Raw genomic sequence first — 25,150 nt, forward strand, 5'->3', positions numbered from 1 at the left:
CTGAACCTAAAAAACAAAAACAAACTAAGCAAACAGCTAGCACAGAAGTGGAGATCACATGAAAGGTTATCAGGGGAAAAGTGGAAGGGGAAGAGTTGGGGGAGAGATACAAGGAATAAGAAGCATAAATGGTAGGTACAAAATAGACATGGGGAGGTTAAGAACAGTATAGGAAATGTAGAATCCAAAGAACTTATATGTACAACCTGTGGACATGAACTAAGAGGAGGAACTCTGGTGGGAGGGAGAGTGCAGGGCAGAGGGCGATAAAGGGTGGAAAAATGGGACAACTGTGATAGCATAATCAATAAAATATATTTAAGAGAAAAAGGAAAAAAATCCCATTTCTGTTGTCAAAGACCTTTAAACCACTTCAGTAATGGTTTAATGATCCAGAACTTAATAACAAGTGATTTATGTGGTTATTCTTTCTACTTACTAATCTTCTTTGAGTTTTTACAATATAATTAAATGCTTTTTATGTAACAAAAAAAGAGAAATAAACAGTAATTTGTAGAGTATTTTCTTTGTACTCAGTTCTATGGTAAGGACTTTTCATGCATTGTTTTAATTTTCACAACAAACCAATGAGATAGAAGGTAAATATATACCCATTTATCGATGGGTAATTCATGCAGTATTTGTCCATATTGCCATAAGATATGCTGGTACTCATTCTTCTAGGTTACATTGGCACCTGGCTTTCTGGGTAAACAAATACATATATATAAAAGAACAGGCACCTAATTTCAAATAGGGAATCACAACCTCAAAATACAAATGAAACTGGTACATACCAGTGATAAATTATTCTATAAATTTAAAAAATATATATGATTAGAAGCTAAAGTTTGTTGCCATTTTACTCAGAACACTTTATTTACAAGAAGCTCTATCTATTACACTAAAAGAAAATCTGGGCTTGTCAGTTTATTTTCATAAGTCATTTACTTTTATCTTCTTATGTTTAAGTCTTCAGGTTCATTTACCATGCCTATGTTGTCAGAGTTTCTTAACCAGTAATGGAAGAAACAATTTCAATGGTAAATTATTCAGAATCATTGTGCAGAAGGTAATGGATTTAGGAATTTTTCAATATATTTACTAGTTGAAAGGAACACATTGGTAAGCCATTTGATGTTTTTAATGGAAGCACATGTAAATCAATTTTTAAAAATTTTATTTATTTATCTTTAGAGGGGAAGGGAAGGAGAGAAATATCAATGTATGGTTGCCTCTCGCGAGTCCCCTGCTGGGAACTGGCCTGCACCCCAGGCATGTGCCCTGGCTGGGAATTGAACTGTGATCCTGTGGTTCGCAGGCCCGCGCTCAATCCACTGAGCTACACCAGCCAGGGCTAAATCAATTTTTTAAAAATACATCCTCCCTTGCTTATTTATGGGCTAAAAGAGAGGAGGGTAACTTATATCAGCATTAAAACATGTACATTTTTAAATTAAATACACAGGCATATTATTTCTAGCAATAAATTAGAGCAAATTTTTTTATAAACCTTACTTGCATAAAAATCAAAACTATAAAGTAAGTGGTTGTTTTCAATTAAACTGTTAGGAAAATGCAGGTGGCACCTCAAGTATGAATAATGAATAATTAAACATGTATATCCTTTTGAGAAGGCAGTATAAAAACTTCTAACAAAATTTTATACTTTTGTATTAATTGCTATTAAGAGCGCAATTCCAGGAATATTTAATACTGAAATGTTTGTATATGATCACATAGTATTATATGTAAAAGACATCTCCCTCAGCATTGTTTTAGTGACTAATTGGAAACAACTAAAATATTCATCAATAGGAAAATAATGCAATACTTGACAATAATTTTAAAGAATTAGCTCTGTATCTATGTACTTCCCTAAGTGTCATCAAAAACATCCTCAAGAACACTCACTTTTAGAAATCCTCATCTATGCCAAGAAATAAAAACAACATGATCATACTTCAGGATTTGGAGAGGAAATTATTATAATAATTCAAGAGTTTCTGGTGTAGATTAATCCTCTGATCATTATATGAATAAAACACTTTATGAGCAACCATAAGGACTAATTCACTTTGAAACTAGCACAGAAGTTTAGAGAAGGTCACTTCTACGAAAGGGTTACTTGAATCAGCCCCAAATCTAGAAGCTCAAGGCCACCAATTTCTAGCGTGAATGCAGTAACGCACATCTCAAAAGGCAATAAAATGGGTCACAGAAGTAGATTTCTTCTTTCATTAGACACGATGATAAAAATGACATATGCAAATTATATAGAGTGATAAAACTTATGGAATTAATTTAAATTGCCTTAGCAACTGTTTTTCACTGTAAGATAGAATGTTGAATAGAATTATTACAGCAGGAACAAAATTCTCATTTCAGAAACCTATCTCCAAAGTCAGAAAGTAGTCTTTTCTAAAAAACAGAAAAGGCATGTTTGTTTTGTTTGTTTTCCAAGAGGTCCTCCTCAAACTATACATATATAAAGTGGTGTTTTTTCCCGTGGTGGTCTTAGAGGACATTCATATTAGACCAAATCTACATAAGTTTAGTCACTGAGGACTTTTTCTGAAAAAAATATTCAATCTTATATTTCATTCCTGAAGGGGACTCAGAAAATTTGACCTTGGTAATTTATCTTCAGAATAATAATCAGAGCACATATACAAACACATATTTAATGCCTTGTACTTGGCATTTTAAGAGATGTGACTTTTTCTTGCTAAAGGTGAATCATTGAATTTTTGTAAAATATTGTGAAAGACTCAGCAGGTGGCTTCATTTATACTGATGTTGTTGTTCCACATGTGGTCCCAGATGTATTAATATCAATAACAAGATTAATAACTAATACAAAAAGGATGCCTACACATATGCATTCTCCTTTGGCCTTCCAGGGGCATTATAGAGAAATGAAGACCATTACTGAGCACTTAGTATAACCAAGCAAACCACAGCCCATTCCTGTGGCACCTTGATGTATGACCCAACAATTAGTGTTGAAGGAAATAGGTTTTTATTTATAAAACTCCAATCTTAGGAGCAACGAGAACGCTCCTCTTGGGAGCCCTGCTCTCTCATGAGACCCAGCCCTTCCCCTGCTCCCCACCAGGATATAAGCCAAAACCATGCCCAGAAGTTCCCCGTATCCTTACCTGGTCTCAAGCTGGCTGTGCAAGCCAGGATCCATCCCCTCCGGAAAGTGCACTTTGGGTTTCAGAGTCACCATCTTCTTGTAGCAGCTCTCTCCTTCAGGATCTGGGGTATGTTGTCTTCAGCTTCCACGTTGTGGTTGAGCAAACCTGTGGCCATGTTACACTGTATCACAGTGGAGTCCAGGGAGACACATGTCCCAAGAGAGTGGCTTCTCCATATGTCCTTCAGAGAAGCAGAAGTTTCCTTCCTGGTCACAGTTCAGTTCAGCTGCATCTTCCACGAATCTGTGCTTGGTTAGGCAGGTCCCCTCACAACTCCATCAGCTCTCTCCTTACACCTTTTTCTCCTGCATGGTTTCTGCCTCTTCTTTCAGACCTCATGACAAAATTCCCCTTTCTTTCAGCCGACCCTTATTTTAAATGCTTGGCCCAGAACTTCCTGTGTGTCCTCATAATCTGGCCCCTACTATGATGTAATACTTTTGCCAGTTCCCCACTATCTTTTACCTTTTTTCAGCTGCCATCTTTAGTCTGGGCAAGGGTTCTGCATGACTCAGGGGCATTTGCCTCCCCCGGCTATGTCAGGAATCACTAAACACGCTGCAAGTCAGGTACACCTTTTCCCAGGGCAGCAGTACAACTAATAACTTGCTATTATTAGGTAAACGAAGTATCTTAACCACCATATCACCCACTTCCCTCTTCCCCAGGTTCGTGGATGTATATTCTCTGCTGTTTTCCAGGGACCCTCCACTTGTACCCTGTTACATTAGGATGTGTCAGGTCCTGTGCTAAATGCTATTCTTGTTACATATTTTAATTTTCAAATGTAATAATCTGCATAGAAGCTAGTAAAAATGAAAAGAACAAAAAGAAAAGTGCTAATGAGCAAGTGAAAACAGAAAAGTTTATGTAAAAAAGAATGTGAAAAAATAATCACAAAGGAAAATGAAAATATGAAGTAAGTTTTTGGAAGTACAGATAGAAGAGATAAACTTTAGTGAAGAAAATATATAGTTGTTTTAGTTTTAGTGAATAAAATATGTACAGATTGTTTTTCTCATAATTTCTATAACAGTAAGTGGTGGATAATTACCAAGGTTCTAGTAATAAAAATAATAGAAATAATAATAGCAGCTATTTGTGTCTACTCTGAAGCAGAAAATGTGCTAAGAAAAGATAAATGTATTGGAAATTACTGCTGTAGTGAAATCATATGGTATTTGTCTTTCTCTAACTCACTTCACTTAGCATAATACCTTCTAGGTCTATCCATGCTCTCACAAATGTAAAATTTTGTTCTTTTTATGGCTGAGTAATAAATAGTCCATTGCATACATGTAAAACAGCTTTTTTTTTTTGCTTTTTTGTTGTTTATTTTATTTTATTTTTTAAAATTTATTTAACTCTTGTTCAAGTACAGTTTTCTTTCCTGTATTCCCAGCCCTGCCCCCCCAGTGCTCCCCACCTCCCTCCCATTTCCACCCCCCACCCTTAGTTATTGTCCATGTATCCTTTATACTTGTTCATGTGAGTCCCTCCCCCTTTCCCCTGTGATTCCCTCCCCTCTCCCCTCTGGACCCCGTCAGCATGTTCTGCAGTTCAGTGTAAAACAGCTTCTTTATACACTCGTCTATTGATGGTCACTTGGACTGCTTCCATAACTTGGCTATTATAAATAATGTTGCAAGGAACACAAGGGTTCATACAGTCCTACAAATTAATGCTTTGGGTTTCTTTGAATATGTACTTAGCAATGGAATCACTGGGTCAAAAAGTAAAAAAGGTGAAGGGATTAAAAATTATAGATTGGTAGTTACAAAATAGTAATAGGGTTATAAAGTATAGCATAGAAAATATAGTTAATAACATTGTGATAACTATGATGCCACTTGGCTACTGAAAATATGAGGAGGAGCACTTTGTAAAGTATATGATTGTCTAATCACTATGCTGTACAGTTGAAACTCATATAAATAATATTAAATGTAAACTACAATTTAAAATACTTTAAAAAATAAAAAATACATTTTGGATGGCCAATTCCAAATTTCCAGATTATATAGTACACACAATAGAACACTTTCTTTTGTCTGGAATGAATTGATTAGCTTGGACTAGTTGACTGAGGGATCAGAAAAATCAGCTACAATTCTACAGAGGCAAGATCAAGAGAACCAGAGAATCACTGACCTACAATTCTAAACTTTTTGTTTTGGCCTTCAGGGTATAGCACCCAACATAGCGCCTAGGATACCCTAAATTTATTTCCTACAGTTACCTCCAAAACTACACACTTCTCTCAGTCCTTTCTTCCAAGGTCTCGAGAGTGTGTTCTCTTTGGCAAGTTGTAAGGCAAAGCTTACCTGCACATAAATTTGGAAGTGCACTTTTAAACTTCCCAGTCTCTGTGGTACAAAAAATCAAGTTAGAAAAGTGGTTGGTGTGGGTGGACCGATCTACAGTATCTGCAACAACTGGGAAGTATTTTCAAATCATAATGATTTAACATTATTGTATAATAGTTTACTTTATATATACTTTTAGCAGCAATGGATACTTGTCTCATTATTTCTATATTTGACTTATCTTCAAAGTAAAATTTCTCTGTCAAGGGCACTCTCTTGTAAAATTCTTGCCAAGGTTCCTTTTGATTTGTATTTCTTTCTTTTTATAAAAACAATATATAGCTCCACCAAAATTACTTAATAATTTTTATTTCCTTTCTCCCTAACCATCTCTGGCTATTATTCTTTTAATGATTTTTAAAAATTTGACAGAACAAAAATATCACTTTATTTTAATTATCATTTTTTATTATAAGTCCCATGATGTAAATCTTTCTATAATGTATTGTATACTTTTTTCATTATTTAAAGAGTATGTATAAATTCAACATTATGGTAATTAAGATTATTAACATAATTAGTAAATGCTTCTGTTTTCCATAAAGCAGTAATGGAGCTTTTTTGTATTGAAGGACATTATTTACTCCCAACAACTTTGTTTTGTGAGTGCTTAGTCTACTTTTAATAATTTTTTACTCTCTCTGGCCTTGCTTTCAGATTGAAATTGTACCATTCTCTAGGCATGTTTCTTTTTTTCCCCATACATTCTCTACTTCTATTAATGTTTTATAATCAATTTTATATTAGGAAAGAAAAAATAAATTTAATTACAAAAGGATGAAAAAAAGTAAGTTGGATTCAGTAAAGGTCTAGGGCTTTCTCTAAGTGTCAAGTTCACAAGGTATTGTATTTAAGATCTTGGAGGCTTTTTAGTATTTGGAATCTCGGGGACTATGTTCATCTTATTTGCTGGTTCTTGACTCTAAAAGAATTAAGTTTTTCAAAAGTAATGATTTTTCTTGTGGTAGGAATATTACCAAAGTTTATGAAGAAAAATATAGCAATAGAATAACAAAGTAATCATATGTTCAAATAAAGAAATTTGAAGAGAGGTATAATAAAATACTCTGAATGTAACACAAATTCTGAAAAAGATTGCTTTTCAGCATTGGCAGCCTCATTCTTTTTGAATACCTTGTAGACAACTGCTGCGTGTTGACCATTAGATATACAATCCTGAGAATTGAAAGCTGATTATAATTTTTTTTTAAAAACCATGTGACTGATAAAGCAATAGGAGAAGTAGTTATAGCTGTGGAGTGTATTTTGGGCTCACTGTTGGCAAAAATGTGCAGATGAGCAAATACAAAGGGATAAAATATGGAGTCCTACCCTTGAGAAGTGCTTTCGAATAGCAGCAGATCTTCAAAACCACAGGCATCGGCATAAAAGATTGTCAAAAAATGAATTTGTGAGTGGTGAGCCGCAGGGTATAAAGCTTTCTTCATCATACGCTGCACATGTGGATAACCAACTGTCAAAAATGTCATCTCTGAAGTACATGGGTGGTAAAACACTTGTCTTCAGTGCTTTATTGTTTTCAGTTTTTAAAAACTCTAAAGAAAACTTCCAATCCAAAAGATATCAGATTATCAATATAGTTTTATTCTTATAGTCACGGTCAAACTGTAGTACTGACTCATGTTTCTTAAAGCAATGAACTTGTACGTATGCATATTTCAACCTGGCACCATGCTGCCTTCTGCCAAACTTGCGAGCGCAAGTTTTCTGTCTGCCCAGCACATGTCAGATCATACTACCATCCTGACTTAGATTTGGTAGTGTGCTTGGCAAGGTTTACAGTACAAAAAGAGATTATTTGTTACATAAAAATATTTCGTTTTAAAAAGAGTTGACACATACAGACACTACCCCCTTGACATTTTATATTGATTGTGAAACAATGAAAATAACATAAGTTTATCTGAAACTTGTGGTTCTACGTTCAGCTTTCTTCTAGATTGACTTCTGGATGCATAATCCAAAGGAAATTATGTTTCTAAGAGGAATTCTATCTGAGAAAGCACTGTGAAAGCAAAATGAGACAAATGGAAAAGTAGAAAATAAGTATTTTTCTTATTGTTATTTTTATGTTCTTCTTTTTCCATAACTCTCAGTCTCATCCCTGCACGCATTTCTTTGATGATAAAACCTCAGACCTAACTTTCTCCATGGAATTGAGAAAATAAGGCAATAGAAAAGTGTTGCTGAATTATCTATGTGTATTTAAATATACTTTCTCTGCCAGAAGGTGAAAACATGCATTTTCATACTTCCTCTAGCAGTCCCCCCTAAGCCCCCCTTCCCCACTTCCCTTTGAAGTATGTCCCCTGGAAAATGTGCGAAATTCATGACCCACTCTGGTGCAGGCTGGTTCCCATCGCACCACGCTTCATGTGGGCATGGACTGTACGAAGCTAATACATTCAATATCAAAACAACGAACAACAAGATCTTAAAAATGATCAGAGGACTTGAATAGCTATTTTTCCAAAGACGGCCTGTAAATGCCCAGCAGGTACATGAAAAGATGCTCAGCCTTACAAATCATCAGGGAATTGCAAATCCAAACCACAGTGAGATCTCACCTCACACCTCTCAGAACAAATATTACCAAACAGAAAAAAAAGACAACTAGTATTAGTGCGGATGAGGGAAAAGGAACCGTTGTACACTGTCAGTGGGGGTTGAAAGGGGTGTATTCCACAATGGAAACAGTATGGTTTCCTCACAAAATTACAATTAGAACTACTTTATGCTTTAGCCACTCCCCTTTTGGGTATATACACAGAGGAGATGATATTATTATCAAAGAGATACTAACAGCCCACGTTCATCGAAGATATAGAAAAAATCTAAATGTCCATCTGCAGATTAATAGATGAAGAAATGGATAAAGAAAAAAATTTGTTTTTCTCTCACTTACATGATGGAATCTAAAAAAGCTGAACTCACAGTGACAGGAGTAGAATGTTGGTGGCCAGAGGTTGGACGGTGGGGAAAATAGAGAGATGCTGGTCAAAGGGTACAATCTTCCAGCTTTAAAATGAAACTTCTGAGGATTTAATATACAGCATGATGACTCTAATTAACAATGCTATATTATATGTTTGAGTTCAGAGAGTAGCTCTTAATGTTACTATCGCAAAAATAAGGAATTAGATGAAAATATGGAGATGTTTACAACCTTATTGTGGTAATCATTCCACAATATATGTATCAAATCATCACATTTATACCTTAAATCTACATTATATAAAAATAATATATCAATAAAGCTAGGAAAAAAGAAAATGAATATAATATTTACATGAATATATAGTCTTTTATACATATTGCAAGTAACCAAATGCTTAACTTTTTGTAATTTAATCTACAGAGTTTGCTCTTGTGTTGATAGTTTATGTACTCATAATTGGCTTGAAACACAGAATTGGCTTAAAGAGGCTGTAAGTAATACTGTAAGAATCTTTCTGAACAATGTAATTTAAAGAGGTGTGGTGCTGTAAGCTTTTATTGTTGGATCTTGTTAAATATCTTAGTAAGAATCATGATTGAGAATTTTCTCTGAGCTACCTCATTAAGAATAATTATAAAATAAAGTTACAAATTAGCTTTCAGAAATAATTCGGATATAAACTCTTTAATAGCTTTTCACAAAGCGTTTCTCCAATAATGTGTTTTAGTCATTGACACGAGCCCTTATCTCTTCCTTTATCCTTTATATTTCATTTATGAAACATACAGACTAATTGGATACTATGGCAAACAAGCTACCCAACAAGAAAATCCTTTTAGGAAGATCTTAGAATAACAGAAAATACGATTTTGTAAAGACCCTTCCTCTTCAGTGGTCATTTCAAGACCATGTGCTTGGAGCATCTTAATCAAATTCTATAATCCAATTAATGATGACACTAAGGCATCATAAAATAGACCTTCTTCCCTCTATGAAAAAAGTTGAAAATTCTAAGTGCTAATGCTGGTGGAAAAATCGTGGGGAAAAAAAAAATTTATTTTACTGTTCTAAGTTCTCTGGTTGGTCTAATAATCAGATCAAAATGAGACATTAACAGGAAAAAACAAGCACATTTATTATGAATGTGCAGCTAGGAGCTCTAGAAGAATATGGGGCCTCCAGACAAACGAAGCAGTTAGGGTTAAGCACCACATTGAGCAAAGCATAAAGAGGGGCTGTGGTTTGAGATCTCAAAGGGGAGAAAAGAAATTTACTTGGAGATGAATATGTAAATATTTGGTAAGCAAATATTAGCAGGGCCATCTTTAACAATGGGACACAGAGGACTTTGATCAAATGGGTCTTTTAGGTTCTTCCCTATCACACACTAATTTACATTAAACTGTAGTTATCTATGATGATATCTCACTTCCTTGAACAGGTCCTCTATCTAAAAGTCCAGGGGTTTTTTTGTGCTTCTTTTTTCCTTAACAATAACCAGGTAAAAATAATCAATATCCCAAAGTAGGCATAATCCAAGGTGAAAAACTGCTCACTCTCATAATTATAAAGAGCATATCCTGTTCTTGAATTGAAAATGACCTACTTGCTATGCCCTTTAGTACAGCAGTTCATTTTGCTTTTTTCGAGTGTGGTCTAACTTCATGTCTTATTGACTGTAGCTTTAGAAGATAAGTTTCAAGGGTCAAACTCCTGCTTTTGTGTGTGTGTGTGTGTGTGTGTGTGTGTGTTTTAATGAGAGAGTCATTATATAAAATAAGATTGTCTTAAAATTTGCCCTGGCTGGTGTAGCTCAGTGGATTGAGTGTGGGCCTGCAAACCAGAGGATCGCGGTTCAATTCCCAGTCAGGGCACATGCCTGGGTGGCAGGCCAGTTCCCAGAAGGGGACACATGAGAGGCAACCATACATTAGTATTTCTCTCCCTCTCCTTCTCTTCCCCTCTAAAGATAAATAAGTAAAATCTTTTTTAAAATTTCACTTCTATACATATTTTCCTGAAGTGAATGTTTGAAAAATAAATGAAAAAAATTAGAATAGTCTCTCTGCTGCTGATTGTGACAAGCAAATTGAAAATAAAACATTTTTGCAGCATGAAATTCAGAGAGAGCATTTTCTCCTTTGAGAGGATAAATGCTTTATATGAGCAGCTGACTCAGTGTGTGTGTGTGTGTGTGTGTGTGTGTGTGCACAGTGTAAGCTTCGAATAGGAGGTGACGGTGAACATACAGACTAATAATAGAAGACTGTCGTGGTGATTGGCAATTTCAGAAAAATCTGTAACTATTTCTTGATATTTCTGCTTGATGATTTGGACATCAGTAATTTTAGAGAGTACAGGGGGATCAGCAGATGACGGCAAGAACCCTTTAGTTGTTAAACCTGGAGTTCAGGGATTGTATTTGCTATACAAACTCAAACCAAGATAACGTCTCTTGATTGACATCTGGAATAGGAATTCCAACTTATTTCTGTGCAGATCACCAGAGACATTTTATGTCACTTTAGTCTTAATGAGAATGCACTTCACAGTCACATGCTTAAAATAAGATCATCCCTGACTAAATATTTTGGAAAAAGCCAATGGATTCTCTATTATCTTTTGATCAAAGGACAAAAAAGAAAAATAGGAGTGGCTATCCCAATAGATTTATTCTAAAAATAATGGTATTGTAAAAATTAAAGGTGTCTTTTTTTTCTGCCTGTACATTTCATTAGGCACTAATCTAAGAAATAATCATAGATTTTTATCTCATTTACCCTTGTTGCAATAAATCTATAAGGTATTATACTTACTATTATGCCTATTTATATAAAATGAGGTATAAGAAAGTAATAATTTGTTCAATATTAAACAATTATTAAAAGCCAAAGTTAGGATCTAAAGTTAGGTTTTCTGACTATAAATCACATATTCCTAACTTCCATACTATGCTAAGAATAAATTCCTTTAACATCTTTTTTTAAATATATTTTATTTATTTATCTTTAGAGAGGAAGGGAAGGAGAGAGGAAGAGAAACATTAATGTATGGTTGCTTCTTGTGCATCCCCTGCTGGGAACTAGCCCCTGCCAGGAACTGGCCGGCAACCCAGTCATGTGCCCATGGGAATCGAACCGCGATCATCTGGTTCACAGGCCCACACTCAATCCACTGAGCTATACCAACCAGGGCACCTTTAACATCTTAAAACACTCTCCCAAATGATTTGAAATTATTAATAGTAAGGATTTGATTCAGACACCGGCCTGCAGTGTCCGAATCATTATGGGTGAAATGAGATATTCACATGGACTACTGAGTCCAGTGGAGGAAAAGGGACAGCATGTTTTTTTCTCTCAGGGGGAGCAAAAGCCTCTGCCTCCACCATGACAGGCTTTTATTGGGTTTCTCCGCACAGTATGGTGATCCTCATTTACTGTGCTCAGGTTCGCTTTACCTTTTACAGAGAACAAAGGAGCCAATGCCACTAATCACATCATGGAAGAGGGGTATTTGCAAATGAAAAGGCAAAAGTGGTTGAACTGGTTACACTAGTCCTTGGAAGGTTTAGCATGGATTTTAGGAAGTTATTTTGCAGTAAATGTTTGTCACAAATCCGGGTGAGGGGGTTTTTAGCAAAAAGCAAGAGCCAAAGTGGCCTAGGCACATTGCAGGCCTGATTCCCCTCAGGAGAACCTATCCGTGGGAGTGGGTCCTGTGCATCTCGCAGTGGGAGCTGGGCCCACACCAAGCAGAAGAGTCTCCTACAAGGATTGAATGGGCTATTTCTTTTATTCATTGATCATCAAAGATGATATTCCCTAGTTCAACAAATATAATGAATGATTATAATATGTCCAATACTCTGCTTAGTGCTAGAAAATAGTGCGGGGCTGGTAAGTAAATAGCTTAATAGACATTTGAATGTTATACAAAAATATTTGTGATCTTTGGTAGTATAACAGCTTTGGTATCTGAGGTCTTTGAGTTTTATTTCCTTTAGTTCATTTGATAAAATCATGAAAGTACTTGAAATACATCATTGCTATTAATAGAATATTGGAGTAATATTGCTCTCAAATAGTCATTCAGTGCAGGCAATTGGATAATCAGAATGTAAAACTCTAATAGAAACTATAGGCAATTATAACCAAGTAAAAAGTTCTCTTTCTTCATTTTTCATTATTCCACTGTTATTGGGATAGTTATTCCATTGTTCTGAGCTTTCTATGATCTTTTATAGCTAATACCAAAAAACCCAAATTCCTACAATTTTTTCTATCCCTGTAAAGGAGGGAAAATAATTTTTTTCTGTACACTTCCTAGATTCTTGGCTGAGACATCAAGTGGGAAAAACAAAAACAACAACAAATCAATAGGAGAACAAACAATTCAAGGTTCTACAAAGATATGGGACTCAAAACAGCCAGGCAATAGAGGCTTATGTATACCATTCTTGTAACAGGTGCAGCTAGAGGGGAGTCCTAAAAAAGGATTTGGAATGGGGTCCAGAACTCAAGATTTCCAGGAGATATTAAGATGTCCTCACTACCCACCCCCACACCGGGGGGAAGGGACAAATAGAGCAGAGCTATTGAGAGCTGTTTTGCATAGTAACAGTTTTGCAGCTAACCTCTGGAATGGTCATTTAACATATCTATAACCTTTAACTGGTTTCACAGATATGTTAAATAGCTGTGGCCATGCTTTGAGCCAGGGAGAAGGAAGTGACTTCTACCCAGCATGTAACTGGGGGCTGGTCCCCCGAGTTACAGCTCCTGCATGAGAGCTTTGAGTTGATTGACTCCACGCCATGGGGCCACACCTGCCCAGACTCACTTTGGCAGCCCAGTAAAGCTGGGAGGATATGGGAGTCCTGGCAGGTGTAACTGATTATAGGAGGAGTCAGAAATGGGGCTGCAAAGGAGGACTGGTGTAGAGATTTAAACGCAGATGCGGCAGCCATTGAAAGGGGAGAGCCATATGGTTTGGGGCAGAATGAGGACCCTCTCTTGCCCAGGTGGGAGAGAGAGCCACACAGTTTTAGCAGAGTGGGGACTCCTGCAGCTAGGTGAAGAAGAAAGACACCCACTTTTGGTGGAGTGCAGACCCCTGCAGCTTTGGTAGAAGAGGCCCACGTGGCTTTGGGATGCTCCCTTTGGCCGCGTCGCCTAAGAAGCAAGAGAGACTTTGCCTGGAAAAATAGGTACAAAGAACTCTTTGCCAGTAGACTATGAGAAAGTGCCACATAACTTTGGAGTAATTAGATTTTGCCTGGATAGTGACACAGCTGATGGTGCCTGCAGCCTGAAACACAGTCGTGTGCTTCTTTTCCTGAGATACGGTACCCCAAATTAGGGCAGGGGGAGAAGGAAGTGCTGTGGGTGTCTGTGGGTATCCTAAAGGACTTTGATATTTTAATGGGGACATTGGGTCACTACTTTAAGTCTGTACAGCTTTAAATAAACTTTTCCTTTCCTTTTCACAAATCTCTGTCATTGAGAGATGTGTTTCCTCTGGCACTGGACAGACAAGCCCCGTAGGTATTAGTATACTGTCCTTGGGAAGGGCCCCTGTTGTTCTGTAGCAGTTTTTGGCATCCCTAGGTGGGCCAAGTATTGCCCCCACCCTTGGACCTCTGCTCGGTAGCATCCTGACCTATGGCAAGGGATAGTGGTTTGAGGTTCAAAGGGGAAAAAAGGAATTCACAGAAAAAGGAGAGGAGCAACTGTTTGACCTTCCATGCAGTAAGTCTCCCAGATAAAAAAGTTATTTCTTAGAATAGCTCCTCTTTCTGGTACAGATGTCCTTTCTAAATTATTTTAAGTTGCTAAAGGGAGGTAAAACACTTTCCCTAAGTCTGCAGGTTCTACCTTGCCTCCAACTTCTCTTACCAAAGTGGCCTATTTGGGGTGGCACACCCTGCTCTGCTTCACACTTATGCTGAAATAGCATCAGTGATTCTATTTTTGGACAACCAATCTGTTTCCCATTCTTCCCCTATTACTTGTATACCAGAATGGCATTTCAAAGTTTAGAAAGAAAAAAAAGGTAGTTTATATTCTAGAGTTTTGTTTTTCTTTTATCGTTGTGCATTTAGTTGAGAAAAAGGTAGTTCATGTTTTAGAGGGTTTTTTTCTCTCTTTTATTGTTGCAAATTATTCATTGTGGCATTCAATGACTAGTTGCTGAGAATCAACTGTGTCACGGCACTTTGTTCTCTGGGGAAACAACTCTGAGGAAGAGACATGAGGTCTGTGTTATTACTGAATTTTAGCCGGTGAGGAATCAGATATTCATAAATTAATAGTGGGATCTGGAGTTATGAGAGTATACCAGGAAACCTGAGGATCAGAAATGGTTTCTTTGAGAATTGGTTTCTTTTAGCACAAGGTAAAATCTAAAGACAATGTAAATGAATGACAGGTTGAATGTAAAGATTAGAAACAAAAAATAGGACAATATGAAGAGGTCTAGCGGTAGCTCAGGATTTTGTATACAGTGATTAAGAAAGAGGACACAAATCTGTCTGGAATGCTGAGAGCAAGTAAGAACATGGAAATAGATGAGACTGGAGAGGAAGGAGAAGGCTATTATCATTTAGGACCTTGTAGGTCATATATTTTGGTTTTTATCTTAAAACTATATGCAAATGGTATAGACCATAAAAATACTTTTTATGCTAAAAGCAATGGCAAAATATTAAAAGGTAAGTGTGTTTTTATTTGTAAAAATTATTGTGGTTAAATATAGAAGATTAAACTAAAGAGTGTGGCAAGACTGCCTGTAAGAAGAACAGTTAAAACAATTTTGATTAGCTAAGAGATTATATTAGTATGATGACAACAAGGATTGAGAGAAGAAGGTGGATATGAGTTTGTCTGTTTTCTGTAGGAATTAAACTCAGGATTTATTGATGAATTCAGCATAGGAAAGTGAGGGAGATGGGCAGGCTCAAAGGTTACCCAGGTTTCTGAATTATGCAAATGGTGCAAAACTGTGCCATTCACTAAACTAATACACACTGGAAGAGGCCAGCTGTTGCCTGGGAGTAGCACCTGAATTTTGACTTGTGATGTTACATTAAAGGCACCTTTCGAATTGCTAGCGCCTGTGTTGTCTGAGCAGGAAATATGATATGCAAGTCATTCTCATATAAAATTGTCATATTAGTATGGGGGGGGAAGTAAATGGTTTTGAAATTTTACTGAAAACATGCTGGCCTTAAAAGGAAGTTTTGAGAATAGGCTAACATAAGAAGGTTTTCCTGGCTGTTCTCTCTTCCAGGTAAGGAATGAACATCTCTGAACAATTCTGAATTGTTGCCTTTGTGTGCCCTGTCTGTCCACACTCATAAGCTTTAGGCAGCCGTAGTAAGGACGATGTATCATAGGTTCAGTGCCTCTGAAACCAGGCATTATTTATCTTTTCCATCTTCTTTTTGGTTTTAACTTTGACCTGTTGTATGAGGTTATTTTTAGCTCGATAACAAATTCAAAAAAATAAGTTACACTGAGCATTCAAGTATTTGTATTCATATCTTGTGGTTTAAAACAAATTGGATGTGAGACTCAGGTAGGGACCTAAGCAGTTAGAAATTTGAGTCATGGAAAACAATAAAATTGTGATTAAACCAAAACAGTCAAGGGTGAAATTAAATAGATTAAGGAAGTCAATTTCCAAGGTACAAGTGTCATCAGCTAACCTGTGTTTTCTGTGGTAGATTATCCATGTACCATAGAGAACAGAATCACCAGGCCCCCAAATTGCTTTTTAGTCTTCACTTTGATCTTCATCTGGATATTTTGCATACTTAATAGTCCCTGGCTATTTCATCCATAATTACTTTTTTCAAAATAATTCTGAATATACTAGTTATTAAACATTTTTGTGCATTTTAAAACTAATTAATTATACTTTCATGAATGCATCATTTCAAAATAAACACTGGGTGTTATGAACAATGTTATTAATAGGTTATTTTTATGCATCTGACTAATCTCTCTTCATTAATGTTGTGAATCTTTAAAGAATTAATTATGTTTGGTGGATCCAGAATAGGTAAAGTATTTATTGGACATGAAAACATTTTATTGGGGGATTTGGAACCTGCTGGATCAGTAAAGCTTAGTGGAAGTCATCTAGAAGGGTCTGACTGGGAGGAAATGTAGCTGAGCCTTTGTTCCTGGGCTGTTTCCACTGGTGAATGAAGAATGAGAACAGACTTCTGAGTAGCTCCCATGGGGGTGTTTATAGGAGCTTGTAGCTGGGCAGACGGTGGTTCAGGGAAAGTTCAGCAAACCTTCAGGACTAACTCTTGCCAGGTTCTGAGGTTATTGAGGTGAATGTGACACATACTTGGTCTAAAGGAGTTGTGAGGAAGATACAATATTTTCCAGAGGAGTGTACTGTGTACTGCAGAAATACAAAGGAGAGACATTTAGTCTACTACAAGTGTCCATCCTGTGGCCTGATGGCTTTGAATGCAGCCCAACACAAAATTGTAAATTTACTTATAACATTATGAGAATTTTTACGATTACATGTGGCGATGTATTTAATGTGTGGCCCAAGACAACTCTTCTTCCAGGGTGGCCCGGGGATGCCAAAAGTCAGATACCCCTGGGCCATAGGCTAAGAAGAAAGAAGCTTTTTCAGGAAGAAGTGGTGCTTTGCCAGATTCTTGAAAGAGAAATAGAAGTCAACTGGGGAAATCAGAAAAGGAAGTTTCAGTAAATGGCACTGCAAACATGAACTTGGTTTATGATGGCTGGAGAATGAACTATGGAGTGGAAACGGTAAAGGAGTTAGGAAGGGCTGAGGTATGGGGAGTTGAACTTGGATTAGCTGTATAAAGGAAGTGTGCCCATAAATTTTATAGTAACCAACTGGAAAACATTTTAACTATTTGTATCCAACTTTCTCTTTTATTTCTCCTTTATCCTGCTTGCTCCAAAAAGTCATTGATTATATATCTGTACCTCTACCAATATTCATATACAAATATACAACTTCTTTTTACTATCTTAAATGATGATGCTCTTAACTAAGGCAGTAGCCTGAATAGTCCTAAAAAGTTACTTTTGTCTGAAATACAAATGGGAGATATGTTTGGTAATTTAAGAATTTCTTCTAGTAAGAAGTGTTCAGAATTTATTTACTCTTTCCTCACAAATTATCTCTGCCTCCTGGCTATCCCATTTCCACTCCCATATGTATTTTCCTTTTTAATCTAATCACTTGTGTTGTTAGTGAGTTTCTTAAATGATTCCACATACACCACATTGTACTAAACCTGTATTGTTGCTTTTATCTATGTTCTAATCTTCCCCCCCTGAGATCCTTGAAATAAGGAATTGTTGATTTTGATTCCAATCTTTAGCACATAGTAGTTTCAATAGTAACTCATGTACAGTTTGACTCAATAAATACTTGTTGAGTGCAAAATAGAATAAGAAACTAGGTAAATAAAATATTATAAAAACATGGAAGAAAAGATAAGTTCTGATTGAGGTTTGGGTGAGTTTTCATGGTAGAGGTGAAATCTATTTTCACCAACAGAAGCAGATATCTGCCAGGCAGGTGTAGAGACAGAAATTAATCTAGGTCATGAAACTTTCCAAAAAATACAAGGCATATTCCAGCATGAGTAAGGTATCTGATGTGACAGGAGGCCATAGTGCTTAATTCCAAAGGATGTGGAGACCATAACATCCTTTGAAATGTTATCCCAAATGATTTAGTTCAGAAAATCTTTAAATGATGAAACACTTTTGTTTTTGTGCCAATAAATACCATTATTTTACCTCGGATTTGAGTGCCAAAAATAATTTTTATGGAACAAAAATGGATGAAATATGAAAACAAATTCTGGGAGATAGGTGAGGAAACCATTGAAAAAGTGACATATAGTGAGCAGCTGTGCTATATTAGGAGAGGGGTGAGGAAGAGGAGATAGTGTTATGAGTACCACATATTTTAGATCCAAAAATGTTGTTTCTTGGCTTGAATATTGACAAGGGTGAAAGATTGTAGATCTCTGTGATTTTAAGCTTTATTTGAGAGGGCACGTACCGTACAGTATAGAATAGTTCTTGTCAAAGTCTTTAGTATTCATGCCCATGTGCATAATAAATAGAATTGTCATAAATAAATAAACAATAAACCTTGGAATCATCTCCCAATTAACACCTATGCTGGGGTGGCTTTAGGTCAATTTAATTTATGCTGCTGTCACAGGAATGCCCCCAAGTAAGTTTACCTGCAGAACACACCCCTATCAGGATCACCAGTACCTCCTAGGAGATTGCTGTATGTCTCTGAAGTCAACATTTGACATCTCGCAAGCAAAGCCTTCACATTTTAATTATCATGAATATCAAAGCTTATGATACAATTTGTATGTTTATTATCCTGAGATCCTTGGCAGCGAATTAGTATTGTTTGAAGTAGTGAATTAGCCTTCAGTACTGATTGGCAGGCACTATTTTTGAGGTTTGCTCAACATAGAATAATAGACTATTGCTAAATAATTTGTATTTACTTATTATAAGAAACATATACATATATTGTATATCATTTCCAAGGGGCATATGTTTTCAAGTTAAGGTGTTAATATTATAATATAATTTCAGGTTTGTTATAAGGATTTGACATATTTTCCTCAAATTATTTGGCGATATATCTGCTATTATATGATGCTATTTGTATCTGTAAATTCTTGCTAAATGTATACATGTATTCTTTCTTCCTTTCCTTCTTTCATTTTTCTGATCTGCTTCCATTGATGACTCTATACTTTTGACTCCAGACTGGCAATATGAGGGTAAGATGACAAAAATAAAAATTCCAAACAACCTCATGAGCATCGCTTGTCTGTCTTTGTTTTATTCTCTTTAGAATATTGTTAACATTTTATTAACTCTTTTTAATTAGACTCTTGATCACAATTAAAACCCAATTATGTTTGTTTCTGTTGTAAAGCTTTAATTACAACTTATCCTTGTTAATCATTTCTTTATATTATTTCTTTGGGTTAAGTTACCATCCCATTATCTCTGTGCTGAAGAACTTTTGCTCTCCCATGGTCTATGCTGGTGTTTTCTCAGTAATATTTGAATAGTTTCATGATATACAAAGTGACTGTGTTATGACATAGTAAGCAATCTCTGTGGCTCATGAATTTTTTAATAAAAAGTTGTTAAAAGTAATGATGCATAATTTGATTGTACAATTTTTCATTTTAAGTGTCAATATACATCTCAATGAATTTGATCTCAGAGTGAGTGCTCCTGTAGTTGTGACTTCTTACCCTTGGTTGTTTTCTCTCTTTAGATTGCAAACTAGCCAGGGGAGGACCGCCAGCTACCATAGTTGCTATCGATGAAGAGAGTCGGAATGGTGAGTGAGCTTTCTGTTTTACAAGTGACTTATCTAAGAGGGATTTCTTCTCATTTCAATGCTCTATTTGTTATGTGTGGAAGTACTAAATGAAAGTGTCAACCCAAACTCACAAATAGCTCCCCTTGAATTTCTCCCTGAGACGAGTTTAAATATGCCATGTTCGGGTATTGCTTTACTTGGAGTATATTATGAGAAACTAGATAGTGGCTTAGTTTTGATTGTGAAGAAGTCATTTGATTCATTTCAGTCAAGGAATGCATCCAGACACTGGCTGCAATTTTTCTTTGTCAATAGGTAGAGTTGACTATTATGCATAAAACCACTTAGTCATCTAACTGAAATACATTACATTCGTCCAAAGAAGTGAACTACAAGGTAAGTCTTACACTGCTAACTTAAATTGGCTAAAATCTGTTATGGATCAGGATCTGTAGTTTATTAGACATAACGATTAAGCAATGGTTAAAGAGAAAACTGAAAGTTCATGGGAACAAAGACTGACAGAAAGTGTAGAGCACATCAAAAAATATGAATTTTCACATGGATTGTTTGCCATGATTAATAACTAATACCAAATTCATATTAAGGTCTTTAAAAGGATAAAGGTCCTCATCAAAACAAAAATAAATATAATTAGAACTTTTTTCACAACACTTTTTTAGCATCCCTAAACTTTAATATACAAATATTTAAAGATTATCCTCTACTAGGTAGTCATGAAATAATACTTTCTCTTGACTGCTGGTTTCTAGTTCAAACCATTCTAATTATGGGAGTGTTCTCTGTGGCTTATTTTGTCTACTAATTCTATAATGAACCTTTCATTCCTCTTGTTTGATTTGTAATTTCTGTCTGTTCTAAGCATTGTGTTTTCCAAATTAACATATTTTTAAAATGAATTGTCAAATATACAAGAACAGAATTTTTCATAGAATTCAACCTACATATATTTTGAAAACTTCCATAATATACATAATATCTGTATTGTTCACTTTATTATGAATTTATTGTTTAGCATTAAAAATATCCCTTTACTTTTTTGAAGAATCGGAATATATTTTTTCCACATCCTTTAGAATGGGTTAAAAAATGTCGGCAGCTTTGCTGACCTCTGTTTAAACAAATTTAAATATTATACTAAAATCTAGCAACTTTAAAAATGACAAAAATTTGAGTTTTTTTAATTTGTAAAATGTCATTATTAAGCATATATTGAGCAAATTCGATATAAGCTCTGAATGTGTCTGCAGAAAAGGAAACATATATAAAATACTATACCAGAAAAAACTTTCTGCCTCACATGTACAATTATGGCTTATTTATGGTTGACTATTTTTCTGTGAACAAATCTGTATTTTCTAAATGTTCTACAATGAAAACAGTTTGATTTTTAAACCAGAAATATTTTTTAAAAGACAGAAGACCAAACTATATTTTATTTCTATTGTTCACCAACTTCCTTGAATGTATAAGCTGAGCTGAGCTAAAGCATCAAATTTAAATACATAATTTTGTTTTAATGTGTGATTCTATACAGAACTTATTCTACCAACATGGTAACTATAGTCCTGAATATAATGATATTTTATCTCCTGTTATGTTGATTAGATCCCACTTTTCACAGGATCTCAGGAACTCTATAAGGACGTTGCCTGTATAGTGGCATATTGTAAAAGCTCAATGTTTTAGTTTTAGAAGAATGTGACATGATACAGTGCAGTAACTTGCCCTTTAATTGGCATATTTTAAAGAAACTGCTAACTACTCAGAATGCTGCCAAAGTTATCTGAGTGTATCATAAAAAGTATAAATAACCAATTCAGAGACTAAATGGTTTACATTTCTCTTTTACATTAAATTTCTGATATAGGGTGATCAAATGGACCTCTGCCAGATATTATAATGCAGTGTGTAATCATCCTTATCTTAAAAGTCCAAAGGAAACAATACATGAAAATATCATTATATAATTTTTTTAGGCAATCTAAGAAATGTCCTAATAAATCAATCTAGTACTGCTCTTAAAGTCTCTTGATTTCCTTTTTTGGCGTTTTAAATGGTAGTAATAAAACACGTGGATTTCTTAGTCTACCAGTATAATAAACACTCATTTTTAAAGGCCCCAGGGCTTCTTAAAAGTATGTCATAGCAAATAATTTTTTAGGCTTAAGTAGTAAGTTTATTGGGTGTCAACTTGCCTTCATCTTGCTCTATTGTTTTTTACTACTAAATAATTGTATTGATAAATATATTCTCTACTAAAGTATAGCTTTTAAATAATTCAGTTTTTTAAAATATACTTGACTTTTTCATAAAAATCATTGAGGTACACTTATAGATTTGCCATGACTTGTAACATGCATCTGCATCTTTCAACACTTTTATGCCCTGTAGGATGGCAGTAATTTCTCTTTTTGTGAATATGTGTGCTACATGCACTTGCACATAGGTAAATGTTTGAAACAGTTAAAAAATTAAGAGGTGGAGATTTATAAACTTCATTATCCTGAGTCCTATTAGATTTTCCCCCTCATTGATCATTTTCTTCAGCAGTGTATTGATAATAGATTCACTATATCATCCTTGGTCTCAACCAAGAGTTCGTTTTTTAAAAAATTACTCTTTTATCTATTATGCTATTACAGTTGTCCCAATTTTTCTACCTTTGCCCCCACCTCCACCCAGCACCCTCACTTCATCAGGCAATACCCCAACATTTTTCATGTCCATTTTCTATATTGTAGTTTATATTCTCATGGCTATTCTGTAACTACCTATTTGTGCTTCTTAATCCCCTCACCTCTTCACCCATTCCCCCATATACCCCTCCCATCTGGCAACCATCAAAATGCTCTCTGTATTCATGGTTCTGTCTCTGTTCTTTTTGTTTACTCATTTTTTAGATTCAATTTGAATTGATAGATACATATTTTTTGCTATTTTATTGTTTATAATTTTGATCTTTTTTTCTTAAATAAGTCCCTCTAACATTCCATATTCTAATGATTTGATAATGGTGAACTCCTTTAGTTTTTTCTTGTCTGGAAAGTTCTTTATCTGCCCTTCATTTCTAAATGATATCTTTTCTGGGTACAGCAATCTTGTCTGTAGGTCTCTGCTCTTCATGACTTTAAATATGTCTTGCCAATCCCTTCCAGCCTCTTTAAAGCTTCTTTTGAGAAGTCAGCTGACAGTCTTATGGGAGCTTCTCTGTAGGTAACTGTTTTTTCTCTTTCTGTTTATTTTTATTTTTATTTTTTTATTTAATTGTTGTTCAAGTACAGTTTTCTTTTACTCCCATCCAAGCCCTCTTTCTGCTTTTAAGATTCTCCCCTTATCTTGAATTTTGTCTTGGAGTGGGCCACTTTGCATCAATCTTTTTAAAAAGACTTTATTTATTTATTTTAGAGAGAGGGAAAAGGAGGGAGAAAAACTTCAAAATGTGTGGCTGCCTCTCATGTGCCCCCTACTGGGGAACTGGCCTGCAACCCAGGCTTGTGCCCTGCCTGGGAATCAAACCTGTAATTCTTGGATTCTCAGGCTGGCACTCAATCCACTGAGCCGCACCAACCAATGCTGCATCCATCTTGTTTGGAACACTGTGTTCCCCGGCCTGGCATGTTTATTTTCTTCACTGAATTAGAGAGGTTTCATTCATTATATTTTCAAATAGATTTTTAATTTTTTGTTCTTTCTCTTCTTCTGGCATCCCTATGATGTGAATGTTGGAGCTTTTGAAGTTGTCCCAGAGACTGCTTATACTATCATCATTTTGGGGGACTTTTTCCCCTTCTTTTTCTAATTGGTTGTTTTTTGCTTCCTTATGTTCCTAAACATTGATTTGAGTCTTGACTTTACCTACTCTACTGTTGATTCTCTGTAAATGTTATTTATCTCAATTATTATATTCTGAATCTGACTGAATCTGGATCTTCATTTCTGACTGGATCTTTTTTTATGCTGTTGAATTCTCAGTAAATTCCTTGAGCATTCTTATAACAGGTGTCTTAAGCTCTACATCTGATAGATTGCTTATCTCCATTTTTTTTAGCTCTTTTTCTGGAGTTTTGATCAGTTCTTTCATTTGAGCCATGTTTCTTTGCCTACTCAATTTCTCAGCCTCCCTATTTGTTTATGTGTATTAGATAGAACTGTTTTGACTCAATGTCTTGGTAGTGTGGACAAATGTAGTAGGTGTCCTGTAGGGTCCAGTGGCACAGCCTCCCCTCTCACCCAAGGTGGGCACTTGGTGCACCCTTTTTGTGGGCTGAATGCACACTCCTCTTAAAGTTGAGCCTTGGTTGTTACTGGCAGGTCAATGGGAGGGATTTATCCAGGCCAGTCAACTACAAGGATTGTCCGTGATCTCTTACCATAAACCTCTCCCCTCTGTGGAGGATCAACTGTGCAGGGGCAGGGTGGAGGTCTCTGAAGTGGTCTGTACCTGGCCCTGGGTTTTCCTGTGTGGCGAAGGTGAAGGTCAGCTCCAACTTGTATTTTGCTGGGGGCACCTTGTCTGAGCTCTAAAGCAATCTGAGATGGATGCTACTTTGTGCTATGCTTGGAGATTCCCAGGGAAAACCAAAATCTAGGCTGGCTGTTGCTAGTGTGCGCCTGGGTCTCCCTGAGACCAGCTGTTGCTTGTTTGAGAGGATTTAGGAAGTTTTGAAGCATGAGCCAAGACTAGCCATTCATATGGAAAAGCAGTTTGGGTGGATGCCTAAATTGGGTGGGGTGGAGTCTCTGAGGATCTCCAAGGTGGGTCAAAGAGTATTAGACAGGTTGGTAGAGTCTCAGATATGGCACCAGCTTGCCGGTTCTGTGTGGGGAGAGCTTAGAAAAGAAACAATGGCCTCTGCTCATCTTGATGCCAGGCATTTCAGTTTCTCCCTGTATGCCACTGGGGCCTTTTAAGCTGCTCCCAGGCGCTGGAGCTCAGAGGGAGTAAGTCTGAGTTGGTATGTCTGTCCTGGGTGAGTTCTTTAAGAGGAACTGCTTGGGGCTCCAGCAATTTCCTCCACTGATTCAATTCCCACTGTTTTTTTCCAGCCCTGGTTGTGGGGATTTATCTTCCCAGCACTAGAACCCTGGGTTGGGTGGCCTGGTGTGGGGCTGGGACTCCTCAATCCCAAGATACCCTTCCAAATTTTTATCTGCCATACATGAGTGAGGGACCAGCCCATTCTGCATCTGTGCCCCTTCTACCAATCTGGATA

General features: G+C 36.1%; 1 protein-coding gene across 2 annotated transcripts in view; it reads left to right on the forward strand.

The window, feature by feature from the left end:
• PCDH15 (protocadherin related 15) overlaps positions 1–25,150 on the forward strand; it is a 791,076-nt gene that overhangs the window by 177,633 nt on the left and 588,293 nt on the right. For both annotated transcript variants that reach the window (XM_037066919.1, XM_037066920.1), the window contains exon 3: positions 19,866–19,931. In XM_037066919.1, the coding sequence (XP_036922814.1) occupies positions 19,866–19,931 (66 nt within the window). The remainder of the gene's footprint in view (positions 1–19,865; positions 19,932–25,150) is intronic.

Source organism: Sturnira hondurensis, unplaced genomic scaffold (genome assembly GCF_014824575.4).
Source record: "Sturnira hondurensis isolate 20B ecotype Veracruz unplaced genomic scaffold, ASM1482457v3 Scaffold0016684, whole genome shotgun sequence".
Taxonomy (NCBI): Eukaryota; Metazoa; Chordata; class Mammalia; order Chiroptera; family Phyllostomidae; genus Sturnira; species Sturnira hondurensis.